At 37.8% G+C, this 24,935-nt stretch overlaps 1 protein-coding gene across 1 annotated transcript in view; it reads right to left on the bottom strand.

Annotated features, from left to right (window-relative positions):
- Positions 1 to 4,558: 4,558 nt before the first annotated feature.
- Positions 4,559 to 24,935, bottom strand: part of FNDC3B (fibronectin type III domain containing 3B) — a 304,172-nt gene continuing 283,795 nt past the window's right edge. The window contains exons 23-25 of the mRNA XM_011380910.2: positions 19,915 to 20,081; positions 17,363 to 17,490; positions 4,559 to 8,118 (exon numbers count right to left, since the gene is read on the bottom strand). Coding sequence (XP_011379212.1) covers positions 7,807 to 8,118; positions 17,363 to 17,490; positions 19,915 to 20,081 — 607 coding nt within the window. The 3' untranslated portion in view covers positions 4,559 to 7,806. The remainder of the gene's footprint in view (positions 8,119 to 17,362; positions 17,491 to 19,914; positions 20,082 to 24,935) is intronic.

Genomic DNA, 24,935 nt, shown 5'->3' with positions numbered 1-24,935 from the left:
TCTTAATCCCAAATGGCTACAGACTCATCCTCTAGAAGAATGTACTCAAGAGTGTTAGAACACAGCAACTTGTGAGAACCTAGGGGATACAGTTAGAAGTGGGATAGGGTATGTAGTGTTAAATAAAACGTGTTGCGTTTTATAGATTGATTTGTATTTTAGGAGGCAGCATTCCATGGTGCATTATTCTCAAACTTTAGCCATTTACTTTTCAGCCCTATGATTTCTGCTATACAGAGTAGCACTTTCACTATTTCTCTTGTGAACTTAGATGTCCACTTTAATCTTATGTTTTTCTTTGGCATACCAGTTACAATTTTCCCTAGTAGAGATGACAAAAATGACATAATTTAAGAGACGTTGACCATGTACCTTCTCACCGTGGGAAACACTATGGTGGAAAATCATAAGTATTCAATGGCTCATATCTGCAAGAAATTTTGTTTCTGAATTGAACACATTTTTTTTCATAACAATTTGGATAGAAAAGAAAAAAAATCTATCTTCAGTCCTAGGAGAAAAAAATTAAAAAGCATCCTTTATCCTTTGGCTAAGGGGATAAGAGTCTATTTTTTCAATATGGTTTTCTTATTACACAATACATAAATGCATTTTTCATCTACAAAGCTAAAATATTACAGTTAAGACTGAAATCCTCTTTGATCATCACTTCCTATTAGGGTCAATCCAAGTTATGAATTCAGAGTGTATCCTTCCAGACTTCTTCCTTGGCATCTGGTCACTGAAATCTCTGTTGTGTTTAATGGCTAATGATTGGTCAGATTTCCTTAAATGCCTTGAACCCGCAAATCTCCCACTCTTTGTCAAGGGGCTCTGTATGGGAGAGCACACTTTCGATCCACAGGGTTTACATTTCTCTCTCAGCCTTCAATCCCCGCTTACACAGGCCTTAAGAGCAGTCAGAAGTGAGAGACTGGGGCATTATCAGATCTTTCTTGAGCATATGCATAGCCTGGCCCATGCATGTGGCCTTCCATAGAGACTCTGAGAACTGTTACAAACTTTTAAAAACCCCCAATGGATATCTTATTTCCCAGAATGTGATGTGTTTGGTCAGGCTCTTGTTTGCCAACTGGTATCGCAGCCTCAAGTAGTGGCAGGGTTAAACAATTGTATTGATTATATTTCAACAAATGCCCTGGGTATAAGGCTTTTCCCACAGAATGAACTCTCAGGCCGATTAAATAATAACACCCTGCAAATGAATGTTTGCAAGGGAGCTGTGAGACTCTGTTAAACAGTGACATACCCTGGGGACAAGACATTCTGAAAGATATTCTGAGGTACTCCAAACCCACTATGCTCCCCGTCCAGGTGGCTGTGAGGCTGCTGGTTTTCAAGGCTACTGTGGAGCTGAGAGGGGGAGTAAATTTAGATAAAATACCACAAAATCTGATATTCAAGTGCTACAAACCTTTGGTTAATTTCTAGCATTCTGAAAAGGTTTCCAGAACTTTTGGGGCAACTTTTTGCCAGTGTTTTTGTTGCTTTTATGAAGAAGCAGATTAATAGATGTCTTCATTGCATCATTTTTGAAGTCTCGTTCTCCATTTACTCACTTCTGATGAAGACGAGTACAAGGAAATGTTCTGTTAGAAAACACCATTCATGCCACAGTTTTGGTGGGAAATGTGTTCAACTGCAGAGCAAATGCCTCAACCAACAAGGACAGCTACTATGTCTGCGGGAAACTACCATTCCAGAAGAAGACCTAGAATTGCCATGTCTTTCAAATTCCAGTAGAATCTGGAATCTCAGTATTTTGTGTGAAATTTCCAAATTATTGACAGCAATTAAAAAAAAAAAAATCGAGACATTATAAATAACACACCCATGGCAAAAGACCATGGTTTGGAGCCGCAAGAGTACTATGGATCATATCACTGCTATGTGAACTTTTCCTACCAAATGAGTCAATGGAGTTCAATTCAACAAACTTTTTTTTTTTTTTTAGATCTACTTTGTGCCAGATATTGTGCTACGTGCTGCAGAGCTGAGACTTGTTGCACAGGCATACGTTCCTTTCCCCTAGTTTTTGGGGCACTTGGAGTCTAGCAGTGGAGGTGGGAACTTGTTTAAGTCACAACCCTGAAAAATGGGTACCTGTACCCAAATTTGTCAGTTTTAATTAGCCGAACTCAAGGTATCCTGAGAGGTATTTAAAAGAGTCACTCTGCAGTTCCATCTGTTTAGAGAAGTGATAAAGTGAAAGTTGCATAAATCCTTCTGGGGCAGAGAGCCAGAGAGCCAACTTCTGACCTACATGAAAAGCACTAGAGGTTGAATCCTGTAGAAATTTCTTTCCTAGTTTATTCACTCATTTGAGAGAGCATATCCCCTAGTTGCTTCTTGAGAAAAGGTGGACAGGAGGCACTCAGGAGATCTTATGTTTCTAAAAATGTCTTCATGATACTTGACAGTTGAGAGTAAGCAGGTGGGAACTCTTTTTCAAAATCTTGATTTCCTTGTTTATTTCTAGCTTCCAGTGTTGCTATTGGTGAGAGGAAAGCCATCGTGGTTTCTAATCCTTCTATGTGATCAGTTTTCCTGTTTTCAGAGCTTCTCTTGGTCCTAGTGTTTTGAAATCTCAAGATGGCATGTCTTGGTAGAGGTCCCGTTTTCCTCCACTGTGCTGAGTGCCGTCATGCCCTTACATTCTGGAAACTCATGTGTTTGACCATTTCCTCCCCTACATCTTCTGTTCCTTCTGGAGTTTCTATTACTTAGATATTGAATATCCCTGTCTTATTCTAATCTTTATTTTTTTCTTCTTTTTGGGTTCTTAATTCCAGCTTCCAACCTGTCTCGAGTTTTTAAATTTGCAAGAACTTTTCCCTATTTTTCAAGCATTCCTTTTCAAATAGCATTCTATCCTTAGTCTACAGATGACTTATCTCTTCTCTCCTCTTTGGAGATATTTTTCTGAAGCTTCTCCCTTAGCCTCTGATTCTTCCAGGTTGTTGGCTTTGGACTTTTCATTCATGTCAGCAGCTGTTATCAGATGTCAGGTTACCCCTGGTAAAGCTGGAGGACTAAAAGCTGACAGGTTTGTTGACTGAGTGTTTCACCTTAGGGCAGTAGCTGTACAATGGCATCACCTGGGAATGCTTTAAAAAACACTAATGCTCCAGAAATACTCAATTTATTGTTGTAGGATGTGATCTGGGCGTAGTTTTTGAAAAGCTCCTCCGGTGATATTACCGTGGAGCCAAGGCTGGCTGAGAAAGTACCACCAAAGGGTGCTCTGGCTGAACCACTTCACTGAGGATACTTAGATATTTTTGGCCCACGAGGCTCGTGAGGTGAGACTCTTAAATATTTTCTCACATGCCTATGTTAACTTGTTTTCAATAATGTACCTTCACTCTCACTGTGGATCCTATCTCCCAGTCCAGGGACTTCGTTTTTCCTTCTCCTAAGGATGAAGTGTAGACTTCTGCAGGAGTGGAGGGGCAGTTGTCTAGCTGCGGCGGGGAAGGGATTTTATGGATCTAACAGCATTTTAAACGGCTTTCAACAGATACTATTTTAGGCTCCTCTCCCTCTTCACCGTCACTTCAAAAGGGCATGCTTCTGTCCAATTTTTGAATCGTCAAATTACTCTGCACATAAATTACGTTGGTGAACATTTCCCCCCTGATAAATCAGAATTAGGCTTCCTTCAGTTAGGTTTCCAAACTTCTGGTGCTAATAACTTCTTTCTTCTCAGTGTTGAGGGGAGTTGTGACTTAACAAAAAAATTTCTTTACTGTGTTTTCAGTGGAGTGTCAGGAGCATGCAAAATTTGATGTGCTTAAGAATGGTTGGTTGTCATTCTTTGTATAAGAAAGTGGAGCTCTGAGTTATCAACAACTCTCCATAAGCAGTTCTCCAGACATTATCCCCCCAGAAATTAAAAAAAAAAAAAAAAGATAGTAGAGATCCCTAGCAAACAATCTAAACATAATGAAAAAAAAAAAAAAAAAAAGATAGTAGAGATCCCTAGCAAACAATCTAAACATAATGATGACAATGTGGCCATAGTAGGAGCACTACGCTTTATTGCTGTTGTTGTTGTTGAATGAAACCTGGAAGAAGGAAAACAGGGGTCAAAACTTTGAGTTCATCATGGAGTGGGACCATCCAGGTGCTGGGTGACCAGACCTAGGATCTAGGCTCCCGAATTCTGGATATAGATAAAATGTTAGGCGAAGAGGTACGTTATTCATACAGACTCTGACAAAAAAAAAAAAAAAAAAAAAAAAAAGGCAGCCCAGAAGCCTATATGGTCCACAGCCACATTTTAGTTGGTCCATATAGGGAAATTTTAATTTTTCATTTCTTTTGAAACATACTGATTGCAGGACCTCCACCAGCAGGAGCTGGGTTGCAGCTGCCCCTTCAGATGGCACAGCAATCATCATGTACTATGCCTCCTGCCTGGCCTGTAAAGGCATTTGAATTTGCAATTTCTGGGATATGGCTTAAAATTTTAAAATTAAAAAGTAACAACAACAACAAAAGCAATCCTTTTTATGGCAGAAGAACCCTGCTAAAGTCAGAAAGAATTAAAACATTTATTGGGCATAAATATATTACATATACACTAGAGATATAGTTAGGTATTACATATAGCATAGTATTTGCAAAATCTATACATTAAAATTGATATGGCAGTTTTAATACAATGTATATGAAATAGTCTAAAATTTACAATACAGGAAAACATATGATTATTTATTTTTCCTCCTAAAGTTGAAAAGCTTGGAATGTATGTCCAACAGTGAGGTAAAACATTTTATCTTTCAATTTAAAGAATTGTGCAAGGATAACATTCGAACACATTCAATTAGGGCACTTTTCAATTTTGACAGGAATACTGAATTACTGTAGCCAACGAAACATAGAAAATGCCAACATTTCAAGTTGATAAGAACAAGGCAGATAATATGAAAAAAATCTTTTAAAAAAGTTTTCTTTTTAAATAATTTGAGGACAAAGGGCAGTTTGCTTCAACACGACTAAAATTTCTTGTGCTAGGGATGAGTCTGACATATAGAGCATCAGAAAGCCACTCACTCATTCCTACATACTGCAAAAGGGCAGAAGAGGCTAATATGACACTTTATTTTATTGTTCATGTGTAATGGCAATGTGTATAATTATATACCAGTATCACGTACACTTATTCGTGATAGAAAACAGTGCCAGATAGAGTGATATGTTTTGACTGAAGGGATTATAATGAATACCAAATAATGGAGAGCAATAAAATAAAGTGCTGTCAGCTAGTGTTTTGTACACTTTAGCTTTCTGGTGGTTAATCTGGTAGTATGAAAATCTCAAAAAGATTGAATATTCATAGCAATTTTGGCCTGAAGTATTATTTCATTTTAATAATCTCAACAAATTCAGAGAATTTCTTGATAGCAGCAGTTCTGAAGTGTTTCCAAAGAGACTTTTTTTGCCCCCTGCAAACAGGGTTCTTGTACTTAGTTGAATTTTCATTGCTCAAAAACAATGCCTTCTCCCCCAAACACCTGCATGAAACTGTTTCAGAAAATGCAGATGCAATGTTATAGTGGGTCATAATACACACTTAAGTAGAGGGATAAGTTTTGGAAGGCCAGAACCTTGGCACAAATGTATTTACCTTGATGCCATCAGTTTGCAGGCTAATTAAACTAATTATTAGTAACAAAATGCAGAACTCTCTAGTACTTACTACATCAATATAGGCACACAGAATAATTCACCGATCTTAGCACTTTAAGAGATGATTATGGTTTTTTGGGTACATGTAAACGTTTCAATCACTGATAATGAATTTTTTTTTTTTTTTTTTTGGCATTTAATGCACTAGATGCTCTTATCTTCAAAAACACAAGAAAATGTCAGAAGATTGATAATACTACAGATGTTGCCAAGGAACAAGACTGACCTAAAATTACAAAAGTATAAAACACAAAAAATAACATGCTACAAAGGAAAATTAGTACATAAGTACATTAAAAATTTTTTACAATAAATAAAGATTGCACTGTAATTGGCATTTAAAGTACTGTATGCAGAATATAGTATAAATAAACCAAAAACAAAATAATGTTGGTTTCCCCATGACTTTGGTATGGGAATATTATAAGCTAGTATAGGATACTGCATCTTAAGACAACACAGACCAAGCACAAAATCGCTATGATCGAGAAAAACCAAGTAGCAAAAATATACAAAAACAGAAGCAGGGGGATACACTGTGTCTGTTGCACCCTTTTGGAATATATTTGCACCTCCAACTCTTAAATGTCCCTGAGGTACGTGAACATTATGGACTTCATATAAATAATCCGATGACTTTGGGTTAAAATTGATTATCTCATGACTCAAAATAAACATGCAAGAGTAACACTTTGCACTCCAATAGCACCTGTTAATCAAGGATCTCAAAGCACTTACAAACATTAGAATCCCCATTTTATTTTATTTTATTTTTAATGCATGGGAAAACTGAGGCACAGAGAGGTAAAGTGACGTGTTCAGGTCACGCAGCGAGTGAGCGACAGACCCAGGGAAAGAATCTAGGCTCCTTGACCCCCAAACGCCCTGTGCTTATCACCAAATACCATTCCCTTTCCACACATGGCCAGGTCAACCCCACAAAAATAGGAACTACAAATTTAGAAAACTCTCTTTTGGGTTTTACCAGTTTTCATCTGCTGTTAGATTAGTATTACGTGCACTGAATTAAGATATTGAAATTCAATCACTTCATTGATACCTCAAAGAACAGCCTAAAGGCGAATCTTTCGAAAATAATGAGCTGACATATAAGAAGATTGCTCACAATTAGTGTAAATCATGGACAATGGGCAGAGGCACTAAACTGTCACCAGTTCTTGTCATATAATTCTGGTCAAACATAACAGAATATAATTAACTCTAGTGATTAGATTAGAAGTAGTTATATACAAAGACAAACAAACAAGTTAAAGCAGCTTTTAAAATAGCTGAACAAGGAAACAACTAACTATTGCACAATGCCCTCTTAAAGTTACTGCTATGAATCGACGTGGTAAAATCTACAATGCTCCATAATTTATAGGTGCATTTTGGTTACTTGATTTCTTAGACAGGCAGCTCATAGTGTTAAAATCATAAGAAATACAGATTATTAAAACATTTTAGATTAAAGTACACATTTTGATTTAAATGAGCTAAACACAGTTAAATAACCGAGTGACAATATAGTTGTTTAGGGCAGCCTTATCTGAGTGAACACATCTTCTGTATGTTGTGCGGTAATACTCTGAACAACACTGAAATCCTAGCCCTGTAACTACATACACTGTGATTCACGTTCACGGATATAGATGGTCAAGACATAAGAAGTGACTGGTGAATATAAATTACTAAACTGTAACATGGAAAAAAAAAAAAAACAAAAAAACAAAAAAAACCCAAAGGTTTAAAAAAGACATCAGTGAAAAGAGAATAAAGGCAGATCTGAAAGTGTAAAAGAAAACATAAGAAAGCTAGCATTTGGTATCTGGTTTGTTTTTCTTCTTCTTCTTTCTTCTTCCTCTTCTTCCTCTTGTTTAAAAAAAAAATCCAGTTTAATTTCTTCCTAGTTTTGCATTTCAAAAAGGTGCACCAAAACACTGATATTTTTTTCCTAGCTAAATCTGTAAAACAAGAGAAGTATACAAATCAAAGAACAAAAGGGCTTAAAAAGGGGATTATCTGAATAAATGTGTGTATTAAAATGTGTAGCATTAATTAAATTCATACCTCTAATTTTGTTGGGTTTGTTTACTTCATTAAGAAGTACTGTAATATAAAGGCAAATAAAATGGACAAAGTTGCAAAGCCAACCACGATGAGGGCTGCAAACTGTTCATCAGTAGGCATCATGCTCTTCATTTTGGGATCATCTAAGCTCCCCATGTCCCCTGAAAGCATGACCTCACTTCGTTGTAATACAAAAGCTGCAGAGGGGCTGAAAGCTCCGCATAGCTCCTGAGAGGTGTCTAAACAGCGACGACACACACACACGCGGAACCTGTAGTCTGTGTTGGTCTGGAGGCCTGAGATTTGGAATGTGGCTTCTTCTCCCTTGTACACCTTCAAGAAAAGGAAAAGTCTTGCTCAATTAATTTACAACAATACTTTGGCCTCTAAAGCGATAATCATACAATATCAGGAGACTCGTGGTCTGGGTCGGTTTAAAAAAACTCCATAGCAACATCAACACAGAAAGGTATTTCTCCTAATCTGTATTTCATCCACGAAAAAGGTATTCCAATCCACTCTGAATAAAACATAATACAAAATTCAGTGACTCTGACACTGACAGACAGAGATAAGGCACTGACTAGAACTGTAAATCATAAAGATGCATCTAGCTAAGTTTTAACACTAATTTAGGCTATAAATCAGAAGATGACTAAATTCTTCCAAAGGGCGCTATGATCTTGGTCCACAGAACAAATTAAGGTTTTTTAATGGAAACCATTAAAAAAAAATAAATTGTACAATGAAATGTAAAGTTGAATGTTTTTGCCAGCTGGATATACCATGTAAACAGTACTCCATTAAGCTATCCCACCTCTACCCCTAATAGGTAAACACTATTCTGACTTCTAATTCAGTTTTAACTAGTTTTGCCTGTTTTGAAGTTCATATAAATGTAATCAAGGAGTATGTACTTTCTTGTGCCTATGAGATTCATCTATGTTATGTTACTGAATTAGTAGTTGTTACTTTTATTGCGAAGTAGTGTTCTATTATATATCTATACCTCAACTTATCCATTTTCTTTTTGATGGATATTTGTGTTGTTTCCAGTTTGGACTTTTTACCTAATGAGATTGCTACGAACACTTCTGTGTATATCGAGGACTTAAGTTTTCTTTTTCTTGGGCAATACCTAAGAGTAGAAGTGCTGGGTCATAGGACAAGTCTATATTCAATTTCATGAGAAACAACTTTCCCAAGTGATTAAATCACTCTGAACTCCTGCTAGCAAAGTATTAGAGTTTCAGTTGCTCCATACATCCTCACCAACATTTGTTATTGTCAGTCTTTTACATTTCAGCCATTCTAGTAGGTGAGACAAGAACCTCATTTGCATTTCCCTGATGCCTAACAATGTTTCCCACATTCTTGTGCTTACTGGTTATTCATATATTTTCTTTTGTGAAGAGTACGTTCAAGTCTTTGTCCTATTTTTAATTTGTTTGCTTTTATCAATTTGTGAGGGCTCTTTATATAATCTAGATGTAAGTCCTTTGTTAGATATATGTTGTAAATACTTTCTCCCAGTTTTAGGGCTTGCTAATCATTTCTTGAGTTTTGGATATAGTCCAATTTATCACAAATTATCACTGAAATAATTCAGTGATCTCTCTTAAATGTTTCCTCTCTGTATGACCAATCCGTTTTTTTTCCATTAAAGATCTGGAATGTTTTCTTCCCCTTTGTTAATTCTAATTACTATGAGGCTTATTACTACATGTACTTAAAAACTATGAGTTTAGAGATTACCACCCTTGAGCTGACTGAAGCTATTAAGAGTCTTTGAAGGAGGGGAGATTTCACAAGGTTCTCCTACCAAAGTGATACTAATCCTCAAAAAACCTAAGAGGAAATAAAAATTTATGGCTTATATTAGACCCAGTGACTAGAGATAGAAAAAAACTAGCTGAAATTCAACCAAATCAATAAAAGATTGGTTGATGAGTAATTATACAAGAAAGTGAAATTAACTGAACCCTTTCTAAATGAGTGGCACTGAGTTAGCATCTGTGAAGTGTTTAAAACATGTCTGGTATACAGTAATTGCACAGTAAAAGTTAGTTATTATTATTACTACTAGTTAGAACTTAAAACAACTCCAAATATATTCTTAAAATACAACAATTAAAAGTGAAAGATATGGGCATTTCAACCTAGTAACAGGCCACCTTAGTAAAGCTGTCAATTTTGCCCATTAATACAAATCTTATAGAAAATAAAGAGTACTTTCAACAATCTCTACTTTGTCCAAAATACTTACCAGCTATAGAGTAGTGGGAATCTACAAATGTTTAGTGCTTCTAACGCCTGGTATGTGAGCTTCTACCAAGAAGCAAGACATCCCAACAGTGAACGCAAAGGTGCTGACCACACGTTTAGTGCTGGGCAAGCTGACAGACAGCAAAAGGACCTCACAGCTTAGAAAAGGGACCAGACTTCTAAGGTTCACCTGACATTCAGCCTTTTTCTTAAAATTGTTCCTCCCTCGTTTTCGAACCTTATAAGAACATTTTAAGTGTCTTATTTATTGTACTTCTGTTTAGTTACATAAGCCCCAGGAAAACAATTGTTTCTCATACTTTTTTTTTTTTTTTTTTTAGATTTACCATGGTTTCTGCTATTCTTTTCATAAGATTTTAAGCACGTTCTTGGTGAGTTACTTTGTTTCCTTAAAGCTTGTGTGCTATGTGCCTTAGCAACTGAAGTTACAGATGTAACTGGGCCGGAGCAACTAAGAATGAAAGAAAACCCCAGGCAGTACTGAGAGGCTGCTCCTTTCTTGCTGTTCACTGTTCCAGTGATGAGTTAAATGGATATTTCAAGATGAGCTCGTTGTCATGAGGATGGCCTTGACCCACACACAGCCAGCTACTCAAAGAGTTCAGACTGTACTACGATGAAAACAGTCTATGAATTATTTCCCAACAGTGGGTAGTCTCAGGAAAATAATGGTATACATTTTTATTTTCTTTAAAGACATCTTTTAATTGTGAATATTCTTTACTTTCTTACTTTCTTAAATTTAAATGCTCAAGTTGGAATTTTCTGAGACAAGCCTATTCTTGGAAACTGCTGGGACCATTGATGGAGGGAATGATTTGTAATCCATGTAACCAGTGTGCCAGTCTGATGAAGCAGGTCCCTCCACACTTGCCATCTGCACCGTCCTAGGTATACAATTCATTCTGATTCTTTGGTGGTGATGAAAATTGGGATGTTTATCAAATTGGAGAAAAGCTGCCATCTATGCTTTTGCTCCAAGGTTTCCTGATAAGCTTCTTTCATTGATTCTTCTGGGGGCCACATCTCTTGAAATATTTGTTATACCTATCAAAGGGTGAAACAGTGTAGCTGTCAAAGCTCTTCTTTCCCTCTGTGCAATCTGGAGGAACTGGAGGAAATGGGTCTGGTCTGGTGTGGCCACTGGGAGGGAATGGGCAGATTCTTCTGAAGCATAGGAAGAATCAGGATCCCAGTTATGTCCTTGCTCTGCCACTTTCTAGGTTTGTGAATTTGGGCAATTAATAGTTTTGAGCCTTAGTTTTCTCATCTCTACCACGGAAATAGTTAACAGTACCTAACCTAACGCCAAGAGTGATTAAGAATTAAAGGAGAAAATGTATGTGAAAATGCTTTGTGAAAGAAATATGCTGGAGATAAATCACTTTTATCAAATTTAATCCTCCTGATTACTCTGTCAGGTGATTTTCACTTCCATTTTAGAGATGAAGAAACTGAGGATCTGAGAGGCTGTTAATTTCTTAAGGTCTCATAACCACAAAGGGAGCGACGGACCCCAGACAAGATCCCACTTCTAACTAAAACACCTCCACTCGCTTTTTACCACTGGAATCACCCGGCTCTGCTTGCTTCATCCCCTTGGGTAGGCAGTGATGCCATCACCACTGTGCTCTACTTCATTCCTCATCTAATGAGTACAGTGTGACATTGGGTCCAGTTTTTGTGGCCTCTGACCTTTGACTTTCTACTATCTCCCTGGTGTGTCCATTAAACACCTTCCAGATAACACCAACTCTGGTTCCACTGCCCCAAGAGGAAAGCACTGCCTTTATGATTATGAAGGGCAGTCCCCCACCCAGCCTGTGCTACGCAAAGACTTGGGCTACATTTTTGTGACGTGGCCTCTTAGTGTTTGCCATCAAATAATGACCTTACTGCAGAAAATCTATTCCCACAGAAGTTTTAGAGACTTTTGGAAAGTGGATACAAATATTCATTTAATATCTATTTAAGTGATTTCTATGGTTTCTGTAATTTGCACAACTAGATCTCTTTAAGAAAGTTGGCCCAGAAGTAAATTTAATTTCCCAGAAACGCAATTCATGAAATCTTGAATAGAGACTTTATATATTAATTTTGATGGCACTTCTCAACTCTAACTCCTTAGAGTGAAGATCTCTAAAAATGTATTTTGAAAGCAAAAGTATGCTACTTTTCTCGTACCATTAGGCAAAAAGCTTAGTGAAGGAAAATCAATATACAATTGAAGAGAACTTCCTTAAATGACAAGTCCAATCAAAAGTGAGGCTTTAATTTGTAAATCTTTTTCTTTTAGCCATTCTTATGGTTTTAATTAGAATAGCTCCCTTCTTTCACAAGCACTGCCGGTACAATGCTAACGTATCTTTTTAAAAGAAATATTTATGATAAATATATTGTATGTAAGACTGTGTTCTATTATCCTCACAGCAACCAGCACAATGGCTTGAACAATGCAGATGCTCAGTGAATGTCCTTTAATTAGAACCCTCAAATACCCAATAACAGATATTCTTATACCACACTGTTTGAAAAGAGGAACATTAAGTATCAGGACAGACCACAGAGGCAACAGAGGTGCAGCTGTCATTGTAAAAAATGGAATCATTAACAATGATTAAGTTGTTTTAGGTGTATTGATAGAAAATGCAGAGTTTCTAACATATTTTAGAAATAGTCAAAAATGCTTATTAAGCCTTTAGGATTAATTCTTAGCTAAGGAAAAATTAAAACAATCCTAGCACCCCACTTCCTGAAAATCCTGATTCCTGAGGTTTGAGACAACTAACTCGTTTTTGTGTAAATGATCAGTCATGGTATCACAAAATCACAAGGTCCTCAGGCCTGCCCCTCCCAAGGCACGCCTTCACAGGACTGTGCAGCTGTCCGCATCGGGGCGGCAGGCTGTGACTCTTATCCCTTTGTTTTTATTCATTTTGACAGGGGCACCATTACGGGCTTTTCCTCCTGCCTCAACCCAATTTAAAAGGCAGAACTCCACTTAAGATTTTGTTTATTGGAGTAACCAATCATAATATCACAATAAATATATAAGCAATATTACTTTTACAAAGACTATTTCTGTCCTTGAATTACAATATATTTTAAATATGATATACAATATATTTTAAAGTAATTTTGACATTTTTATTCCAAATGGGAGGATTTAAAGTAATACCCAGATAAGCGAAGTGAAAAATCTGTGCCGTGACCCTAATTCAGAACAAGCAGCTGTGTAGTTGAAATCCTTTAAACAGAGAGCCTCTAGGGGCAGATCATTGGAGGCTTGTATCTGGGCAAGTGTCTGTTATGTCTTTACTGATGTCACCCCTCTCCCGAAAATTAGAAAGGGAGATATAACTGCACAGTGTGGTCATTTACACAGCACCTTCTCATGACTGAAAGGATCTGATTTTCGCAGTAATCCTGAGTTACAGGATTAGTGTCCCCACTTTTACAAGACAGCGGAGGCTCAGCAAGGTGAATTAACTCCTCCAATACCCTGTGACTATGGGAAGCATGCCTGATCTCTCACTCCTTCACCCCCACCCCCAGCTCAAGAGGGAATCACTAGCTTGCAGGTGTCCTCTGTAGAGGGTGCAAGGCTGGGCAGGCATTGTGTCTCTGAGCCAAAGAGGGCAGGCAAGGGTAGTTACTGAACTGCTTCTTGGGGACGTGCTGGTTTCACCCCGATGGGCTTATACACTGAGAGCACTGCCTATGCTGTTGCTATATGCCAGGTATCTCTCACAGTTCAAAGAACCAGCAGGTTTTTCCATAAACATGGTTCCTATACCTGGACTCCATGAAATTGAATATAGATTTGTTTCATATCAAATTTTAAATAAATGTATCCATAAAAATTTTTCCAGTATAAGGGGTCATGACCTCTGTCAGATGCTTAAAGGGACCTGTAAACCTAAACAAATAAACAAACAAACAAATAAACAAAAAACCCTAATCAGTAAAATAAATGACGGCTTTTAAATATCTCCCTCTTGATTTATTTTTATTTTTCTTTGGATCTGATCCATGGAAAACAAAAAAATGTGTAATGAGACAGTCATAGCCTCACTGTTTAGCTTCTGTTAGAGAATTAAATTGAAAGCCATTAAAAATATGTAGGGTATGAGACTTTAAAATAGTTCTTTCCAGAGAAGTTCTCTCCTCACAGTACCTTATGTGATACCATTAAGAATCAATATACGTCCAGTACTATATCTAAAAGCGATACTAAATAGAAACATATTTATACAGAGATGCCATCAAATTAAATATGGAGCTCTATGTTTTCAGATGCTTCAAAGGTCTTCTTAATGCAACAAATATAAGCATCATGAATATTAATATGTCACAAATTCTGCCTCCTAATTGTTAATTTCTTGCAATTTGCTACCTTTTTCTCACCTCAATGTTTACATTTAAATATTTTTATAAAAATGATTGCTTTCTAAACAGGGATATGACTATCATTTTTCTATATGTACTAAACTGTTATATCTTGTGCAAAAAAAATTGGTCACCTGCATATGCATACAATTTTCATTATTTTCAAGAATGCTTTATAACGCTGCAAAGTTTAAGCTTCTTGAAAAAGGCTTGTGCTTAGAATATTTACGTGGCAGAAAAGTCAAATCAATAAATGCATGCATCCTAATGCAGAGTAAAATTTTAAGATTTAAAACTTTAAGTCAATAGATGGTTTCATAATTAAAACCAGTTACTCACCCCACAGCATGATAACTGAACAAAAGAGGTGAATTGGCTAGAACAGAACCAAGGCAAAGGTGAAGTCAATGTTTCAAACAAAACTACAAAAAAGGCCTTGGTCCTTGCCATATGTTGCTATAAAAATAAGCTTGGGGAGCAGAAGGACACCGTACTATTACAAGTGATTTTTTTCACTTCTAAATATCACTTCTAAACAAACCCCTACACAGAAGTTTTATCACCACTGTAAGCATAAATAAGTAATCCTGTTCCTTTGAAACTGCCTCTTTCATGCAGGTAAGAAACATTTACTGAGTGCCTAGCTACATGCCAGTCCTGAGAAAATAAAAATGAGTAACACAGCCCATATATTACTGATCCAGTCTGATTACTGCTGTGACTGTATACACAGTGCTCCCTGAGAACCTATAACTGTGGTGGGCTATGCTCAGCAATGATTACCTCTCATTTTCTTTTGCTTTGCTTCTATGAATTCAAAGCCTGTTATCTCTGGACTATAATTATTTTAACCATTACTCTGTACACATAATATAAATAGCTTTCATTCCCTATCTTGTGTCCAGAACAAGTGAATGAAGTACTCAAAAACATCATGTTTAACTTAATGCTTATTGAATAGGGAGAAACAAAAAAACTCAGTACAAATTGTCCCTGACTCAATTGTGGCTTTTCATGTACCACTACCCACCTTAATCATTTCTTGGTAAATGTAGGGAAGAAATGGTTATGTGAAGAACGCTAACTCCTATCTACTGAGCCTACCCTGTAGTACTGTGTTTTCACCTAATTTAACAAGAAACTCTTGTTTGTAACTGTTTACAAAAAATATATTTGGAGGCGTATATGGGATTGCATATTATATTAGTATTTATATTTCCATTGGCCTAAATATATAACATTAAACAAATAGCTGGTTCAAAACAGCCAATGTCTCAATAAAATCTAGATTAATAAATGGATTTATCTATATTTGGCAATGCCTAACATGTATGGATTCTGACCAAATAATGCTGCTTTTTAAATATAAAACAGTGATCGCTGTGCTTTGAGAACATTTTCCCCAAGAACAGATGGAAAAGGATGGGATGAATGCGCAATGAATGTATTGTTGGTAAATGAATTATTGTTAAGCGTCAAGTAATATGTTGTGAAATTTTGTAACACTTTGTCTTTTAAACATTTTTACATTGTTATGGAACTCTGCTATCTGAGCTGAGACCCTGAAACCAACCATATCTTTTTGGTAAGCTGACACGATTACACATGTAAAATTATTTACTTTGAAATGGGATATATTGTACAGGATGAGATTGAAAGTGAAAGGAAGCAATAATTTTCTTACTTATATTTAAGAGGAATGATGGAAACTGGTGACATCATCCACTGACGTTATTCAATACTGGTGGACGTCATAGTTAAAATATAGTTTTTGCAAAAATGTGCTTAAAACAATTCACTTTTATCTGACACTTCATAATTAAGTACAGTAAAATGTACCAAAATTTTCTTTGATTAATTTTTATACATTTTATTTGCAATGATTATTATAAGGATCATCAATAAGCAATTTAACAAAGACTGACTCAAATTATTTTCTAGTTGTTTTGTGTATCTGGAGCCTCGAGAACTTAATAAAGAATTCTTCACAAATTATGTTAATGTTTCAGAAGACAGGTGGCCATTTATCTTCAGCTTTCTGAGTTTGATACAAATGGATGCTTCTATTAAAAGTGCTGATAAGGAATGGGCCTCAGCTTTCCTAATGGAGTAATGGTGTTATATTCTGATTTCACATAAATAGTTATTAAGTTCCTGAGAACATTACAGAAACTTACAGAGTATCTAATCTTTAATCACCAGTGCTTGATAATGTGTGGTGGCTTTGGAAAAATCAAGGATCAAAAGGGATATGAAAAATAATAAAATTCTTCATCTGTCCATATTCCAATTACATTTTCTCTTGCATGGGTTTGTCATGTGATCTGTACAGCCTTGCTTTGCTACTCAGTTATGGTCCATGGACCAGCAACACCATCATCACCTGGGAGCTTGAACCCTTACCCCAGACCTACTGAATCACAACCTACTTTTAACAGGGTGACAAGCAGTAGCCCAGAGATTCTGAAACACAGGCCTCAGGAGTCAATAGGTCATATTCCTTATCCTTCTGTTATAACTACCATTAAAAAGGCAGACAGGACATAGGCTTCAGTGGTCAGCTTGAGACTACTTCCCCTCTATAGTTTAGTTTTCAATTATATATAGTTTGATATTTGCAAACATCACTGCCAATATCAAATACAAACACAGTACTTAAAACTCTATAAAAGACAAGATTATGCTTGAGAACTGAAAATTTAAGATGAATACCACCACATACAAAATAAAACATACACCAGGGCTTACATACCCTAAAGCACTAGGTAATTAGTGCATGTTAAACAGTTTCTACAATTGATTTTTAAGAAAAATGTAGCCCACTAGTCACGGCAATAGGCAGGGGCAAGGAGCAAATCTGACTCTGATAAGCCACACATGTGTCATGCACACTGGTTCTCACCTGTTTGTACTCAGATTCTCTTCCAACCAATACCTGCAGAACGTAGGTGACAGGGTCGCCTTTCATTGGTGGTACCGTCTCCCATAAAATTTCACATGAATTTCCTTCCAACTGTGTTACTCGAGGTGCTGAAATACAAATCCATATATCTAAGCTCAAAATAAAAGCATCACATTAAGTCAACATTTTGATAATATTAGAGAGTGTAAGAGTTTGCACCTGCCCTGAGAGGGGAGTTTATTTGCCCAGCCCGCTATACAACCAGCAAGGTACCCTTTACACGGAGAAGATATTCCTTGACTAGCAAGTCACTTGGTGAAAAATTCTTTGTTCATTATCCTATTAATAACTGTTAGGCCTGGACTGAATTTTGGTAATTTTTTCAATAGCCGCTGAGAACCTTCTATGATTAGGCTCTGAGCCAGGTACTTTGGGGAAAGCAAAAATAGGTACAATAAAACCTGCTTTCAAGGAAATTAAGATCTGAGGAAAGGGGAGAATAAGGTATGAGACAAGTACAAAAAAGAAACATAAAGCAGATTAAAGTGAGAAGTACAAGTATAATGCTATGGAGTCACAGAGAAGGAAAAGCCAAGTCTGTGTGAGAGTCTAAGGAAGATTTGAGGAGCAGTGACATGTGAGATAAGTCTCAGAGGAAGGACAGCATTGAAAGCCTTTAAAATTAAGTTACTGTATATTTTTTAGTTTATTATTTTGTAACTCGAATGTGTAACTGCTCTCTGAACCTCTTTATTCTTTAATTTCTAATTATATGAAATTAATTCTTTAGAGATAATTGTTTCTACTTATAATTCTGTACAATAGTGCTTCAGAAAAATAAAGGTTTTCGTTAAAAAAAAAAAAAGTTGGAATTAGTTGGCCAAAACACCAAGTAATTTATGAAAAAAAAAATAAGTAAGGAATCTGATCAGACTAAAGAGACCTCCTGCGTAAGACAGCACTTTTCTGAATCTAAGGGGAAAAGGAAGGAGACTTGATCATGTGGCAGTGTGAGGAAACTGTCCTAAAGTAAATGCACCATGAAACACAAATGCCATCAGCTCAGTGTTTTGTCTTCCACAAAATGAATTTCTGCTAACAGTCACACTTTGAGAGGCAAAGTTGGTGACAGAAAGGCCCTTTAAGTTTGCTAACTGGTAAACCGGCAAACCTTCCTCGTCATAGCACACCTATTGGCACAGCGTGTTCAGGAATCTCTTCTGTTAATGCTGAAAGGCAAAGCTGTAGCAAAGGGCTGGGGCACTGACTGTCTGAGTGACCCAGCAATGCCTTGCATGTGTCCATCCATTTATACTAGTTTCTTAGACACATGTAAAAACAATTGTCAAAGAGTTTCTGGACTGCTGAGGGAAAAGGCATTTACCATAAAGTGCCCTGCAAGAAACTATGGGCAACAAACCTTCACAGGATTCAAGCTAGACACTGACCTAGGTCCTGGAGTCCCCTCACCCTAATATAATGAACTCTGCTCTGGTGGTGGCCGACATATAGCTCTTCCACGTGGAAGCAGTGAGTCAAATGAGCCACTCACATATAGGATCTTTTGTACAGGTTGTACTCACAACCCTAGCCATCCAAGTACGATAGCACACCCTCACTTTTACCCACAGAAAACCTGGGTCCGGTGGGCTGCTTATCTATCCATCAGCCTCGGGGTCATTCTGGGCAGCTTTATAAAGCTACCAGTGCTGCCCACCCCCTTCAAAGACAGGAGTACGGACCTTCACAGGAATCACACTACTGGGGTGAGCAGGGGCACAGCTCAGGAGTCCGTGAGGGAGCTGGGCCTAGGCTCGAGGCTGGGGGAGAAAGGCTGAGCCAGCCTCACCCTGTGGCTGTCAGCCCTGCCTTGAGAGCAGCTGTGCAGAAGCCATGATGCTGTGGTTGGAAATGGGAGAAGAGTGCTCAGGAGATCCGGTGGAGAGAGCCTGGGCAGAGCTGCTTTTGCTTACTCTCTGATCCTATGAAAGGGGCACAGAGTGACTTAGTCACGCACAAACCTCAAGACGAATAGTCAGGGAGAACGGGCCACTGCTGCAGCTTGCCACAGGCGTCTCCCCATAGTGAGAGCTGAGGGCCAAGGGGACAGGCTGCTGCAGTTGCCTAATCAGTCTCTTATCTCTAGGCTCCAAGGTCATTCAAAGATGAATAGCAACCTCTGCTCCTCCTGAATATCTTCGGGAAGGGAAATTTTCAAAACTTCTGTGGTTACTGTCCTAAGTGCTACCACAGAAATTCACCCTTCTAACTAAAGTTTGTCACTCTGGTTTGTTTCTTTGATTATTTGCAATAATCATTTAAGAAAAGTCTTAAATAATCATTGAGAAAAGTCTTTACTGGTAGGCTTTCTCTTCTTAGGACTTTCATTTCCCCGCCCCCCACATCTCCCTTCTCTTTTAGATAGTTCTTTTGATTCTATCTTGCTGATATTAGAACTATTAGAAGAGTTTACTCAGAACTGCGCCCCTTGCTCTGAGCTCCGGCGTTTCCTCACTCTCACAGAGGAGTACCAGAACACACTGCCCACGAACCTTTGATGGTGGGGGGAACGCTCTTGGTTGTGCTGAAGGTGTAGGTTTCTGAGAAGGGCCCTTCCCCAGCCTCGCTTGCTGCCTGGATTCGGAAGGAGTAGCATGTGAATTCTGTCAGTCTTTGGACCTTGTAGGTATGGCTGGGTCCTCTGTAAATGGAAATAAACCTAGAGGAAGGAGCAGAATCCATTAGCCACCTGAACTTTTATTACTGACAAGAAATTAATGATGATACAAACCAGTGGAACAGATTAGGCCAATGTTGCTGCCCACCTCCTTCAAAGACAGGCAGCACGGACCAATGTCATATAGTCTGAATGAATAATCAATCAGTTGCTATGTTATAGTTTAGTGTCTGAGATATCTTTACATAAAAGAAAAACAAACAGGCACATATAAAGCTTAGAATGAGATCCTTTTAATTATGCTATAAGTTCTAGAAATATCAGTTGTTCATGCTTTTATTTATAAATAAATTTTTTAGTTGTAGTATCTATATAATCTGATACTGTTAACCTACCTTCTATTATGTACTAGGCAATGAAGTTAATGTCAAATGGGCAACTGGGAAATAGAATGTCCTCTTCACCTGAGTTTTCTAAATAACTGAAGTTTAACTATAAAACTCCTAAATTTTAACCTTTATTTTCCCACGAGCTTTCAAAACTCTTTTCCCAAACTAGTAAGAAGACAGTTAGGATTATAAATCTTTGAGATACGTAAAAAGGAAAAAAAAAAAAAAAACTTTGCTCAGAATCGAGCAATCAAAATAACAAAAAAAACCTCATAGGTGGGCTGACATAGTTTAGACCAGCAGCTTCTGAACCAGGACAAAATATTTATACTTCTCTGCTAATTAATATTTCCATGAGACATAGCATATAAGCCATGAGATTAAAAAAACAAAAAAGAAAACAAAACAAGGCCTTACATTTCAACTCTTTTCCTCCAGGGTCTTGAAAAATTAATATTTTCACAATGAAACTGAATTACTTTTAACGATAATATATATCATCATTTTTTTCATAGTTAACTGTAAAATTTTGGAAACAGCATAATTTTTCATAATCTGTAGTCTCCAACCTTTTTGGCACCAGGGACCGGTGCTCCTATGAGAATCTAATGCCTGATGATCTGAGGTGGCCCTGGTTCCTAACAGGGCACCGACCAGTATACCAGTCCATAAACTGGGGGTTGGGACTCCTACCTTATCCAGGATCTTTAGTAGATTCAGGATCTGAATCTTATTGGTCCGGGGCCACTTTGAGAACCACTATATAAGTTAATCCAACCACAATGCCTTATTCCTACATTGGCCACATGGTTCTTCCAGTTTCCAGTGCTTTGTTACAGCATTTGAGGACAATCCACTCTTTGCTACTACTAGAACTAGGTCAGTGATAGAATCACAATTCATAATGTCTGACTCTTAGGCTGATGTGGCCTAAGGGGTAAGCAAAATTTATGCATTCATTTAGCAAACATTTTTTGAACATCTGCTGTGTGCTAGGCTCCGTGGCTTCAAAGCTGAATAAGACTTAATCCCTGTGGGTTACTTGGTCCTGTGTGTGGGCAGGGTTTTCTGAAGGAAAGCAGAAGCTTTTCTATGTGCTAGAGGAATAGTCCTGATGGATGGAAGGATGGATGGAAGGATGGATGGAAGGATGGATGGAAGGATGGATGGATGCATGGATGGATATAGATTAAACGACCCCCCTCCTTTTTAAAACAAAACCTGTGAGTCAATACTTATTTTAAAATATCCATGCTTTCATCAGCCTTTGCAATTGGGTTTCTGAGCCACAGTCATTTCACCTATTAAGTGTTCCTTCTGCTTTGCTCTGTAAGGAAGCACCTTTTACTGAAGGCTAAACATTTTTATTTTCAGAGAAAGCCAGAGTCCAGGGTGAAACTCACAAATACCATGGCAACCTATGTAGTGCTCTTGACACACCACCACCTTAATGAAAATACCCTTGCTAATGCTAGAGGCAAACAGCAATTTATTAACTCAGCCTCACCTGGACCAGAATCTCTAACTGGAGTAATTGCCCTTAATTATACCACAAAATGGAAGTCATGGTTTAAGAACTAAAACATCATTACAAACTTACAATAAAGCCTGTTTTTTAAAGGAGTTTAGAGAAGACTAAAACAGCACTGTTTCCCTGTCGTGCCTTGCTCTAAAGAGAGTATTTCCTTTTGAAAATAAGTTCAATATACCTGTCAGTCGGAGAATAAGCATGTCACTAACCATTGGTCCTTTAATTTAGTGTACTGTCTGCTGTCTGCTCTGGCGATAATAAATCATGATCTGCTTGCTGCTCTGATAAAAGCCATCACTGCTTTGTCTGACCTTCCTCCTCCCAGAAAAGGCATGGGAAGAAATTCTGGGGTAGGGGAAGAGGAAAGAGTTCTCTTATTTTGTTCTCAAAATGTGTATGGAAATAGCTAAAACAGATGGTGGCGAATTCCTATGTCATATAATTAACCAAGTACAGAGAAGATGATGATGGGCCTGACACAGGCTCTCTCCTGCGTGCAAGGGGCATGGGGATGGAAAGGCAAGACATCAGGAACCCTAAGAGTTGTGGGATTAATGTTCCAAGATCGCCAAGTATCAACGGTGTCGATCTTACACTAAGTGCCCACCAAGAGAAACAGGTTTACTGGGTTTTCTTGGGCCTATGTCTTAAGGTGGACGTACAGGCCCAAGGTCAGAAGGACATGAGAATGAACAAGGCCGTTGTGCCCAGTCTTCTGAGGACCCTCCCCAGTCGTCTCACTCCACAGAGAGACATTACAGACAGAGACAGCAAGTCTGCACGCTGTTTAAAAGTTCATCCTTCTCTCACTTTAAAAAAGTTTCCCCTTCCCTCCTCCTTCTTAATCCATTTCCCATTTAGAAAAAGTGCAGCTCGCTGTCAGAGTTAATTTAATTTTACATAAACATGCTCTTTGAGGCTGAAGCAAATCTGACTGGTTTTCAATGTAAAAATAAAATATAAAAACTGTTCTTGGACTTATTTCTAAACAGAATTTGTCTCTAATCCTAATGTAACAGAAATGTATACATATCGGAATCAGCAAATGAATCTTCGGGTAACAACTGTTCGAGAACGATGTTAACATCACGCATAGGAATGTGACATTTTCTAAGATTTGACATTTTCAGCGATCGAGAATTAACTATATTTTGTAAATGGAAATACCACTACTAAAAACAGAATGCTGTAAATAGAAAGATGTCATTTGTTTCCAAAGACTATCGATATACTAGAGCAATGTGAAAATAATAATAAAAGAGAGATATTTCATGGCTAACTTTGGGGATAAGGTTAGGGAGTGTAATGCACAAGTTATCGTGGGGTAAATGCTGTAGTCGTCAGTGAGTATTCTTGGGAAATGGAAGAAAACGGGTTAAGGAAGTAAAAACCTAGGAGCAGAAAGAGAACTGCAAGAATGAGATTGTGGAGTGAAAGATGAGAAAGACTTGGTATTGATGCTTTTTATAATATAGAAATCATTTGTCACAGTTATTTCTAATTTTATGTTATATTACTGTTTTAACAAAGAAATTTATTAAATGCACAAGTACATAGACTCTAGTTAAACTCTACATATGAATCAGTTTATAAATTAGGGAACAAAATCTTTTATATGCTCTTACCTCTCAATTTTAGGTTTCTGAAAATATAATCTTCATAGGACAGCAGCCAGTTTGGCATTGAGTCTAATTTTAAGGGTTTTAATTTTGAAAAACCGTAAGGGGTAACACTGGTTGTGTGTTTCTTCTACATCTGTCTGGGTTCTTGATGCGCTCTCTGCAAATGAGGGTTCTGTAACTGGCACTGCAGACCATGAGATACCAGTAACTTATTTAGCCTCTTCAGACCTCAGTTTTCTCCTCTGTGCAATAAGGATAATGACAGAATCTACCTCATAGAGATGTTGTGAGGTTTAAATAGGTTAATGAAAGAAAAGTGCTTAGAATAGTCCTGATATATAATAATCACTCAGTATGTGTTACTTATAATTACTTTACAATGCTGAGAAGACAGGATTTTAAAGAAGAAACTCCATTCTCCTTTCTGAGACACCATCCTCATCACTGACTTTTCTCCCGGGCGGAAAGTCAGCTGCATCGTGAGAGAGGCTGCCCTAGAGCCCAAGCCTCAGCCACCAGCTTGGGGGTTCCATCAGCGAGGCTGTTTAAGACTGTTTACTCTCTTGCACTGGGACCTGTCGGTGACAGCTGGGCAAGCGCACCTCCCTCGCCGGCCTGGTAGAATTCAATTTGATAGCTCATGTAAAAGTCCCTATGCAGAGCAGGCCTCAAATAAATGTCCTTGATCCTGAATTCCTTTTTGTACATGCTGACAGAAACTTCTGTTTCAAACAATAAAGACCAATCAAAACAAAATAAAAAGCAGGCAAGCCGACATAAAAAAGAATACATTCCCTCTTTTACTCCAATTCTGTAATTATTTTCCATCATTCCAAGAGGCAGGAGAAGAAAGAATCTTCTTTCTCACAGCCAGTGATTTATACCAGTTGCACAGTGGCCTCTCTAGGAGGCTCTGAAGGTTAGCACACCCTGTGGCTAGAACCACTGGGAGAGAGATTAAAAATATTCATCAAATATTTGTTTTACAAAGACCAACTTAATATTTCTCTCCAAATCTGTTTGTTTTTAAAGACCAACTCTGTTTTAAAATTCATTAATAAGCCAGAGGCCTTTGGTGATAGAATTAAACGTGCTACAGGTCCTAAGGCACATGATTGAAGATTCTGTATTTCAAATGCAACCAAGCACTCTGAGCTTAGAGCATGGCTTTGCCATGAAGAGGAGAGCAGCCCTCCGGCTTTTCTGACACCTCTCCCTCCCTCTTATATTTAGCATACCCAGGGTCAGTGCTTAGACCCCACATGTTCATGCACCACAGGCCCTGGGACCTGAGTCACACCCAGACGCTGACAGGAGTCTGTTGTCTTGAAGGCCCTGATCCCTACTACCTTGG

The sequence above is a fragment of the Pteropus vampyrus genome, unplaced genomic scaffold (genome assembly GCF_000151845.1).
Source record: "Pteropus vampyrus isolate Shadow unplaced genomic scaffold, Pvam_2.0 Scaffold12, whole genome shotgun sequence".
Lineage (NCBI taxonomy): Eukaryota > Metazoa > Chordata > Mammalia > Chiroptera > Pteropodidae > Pteropus > Pteropus vampyrus.
The sequence above is the reverse complement of the archived record's forward strand: the minus strand, read 5'-3'. Positions and strand labels throughout refer to the sequence as shown.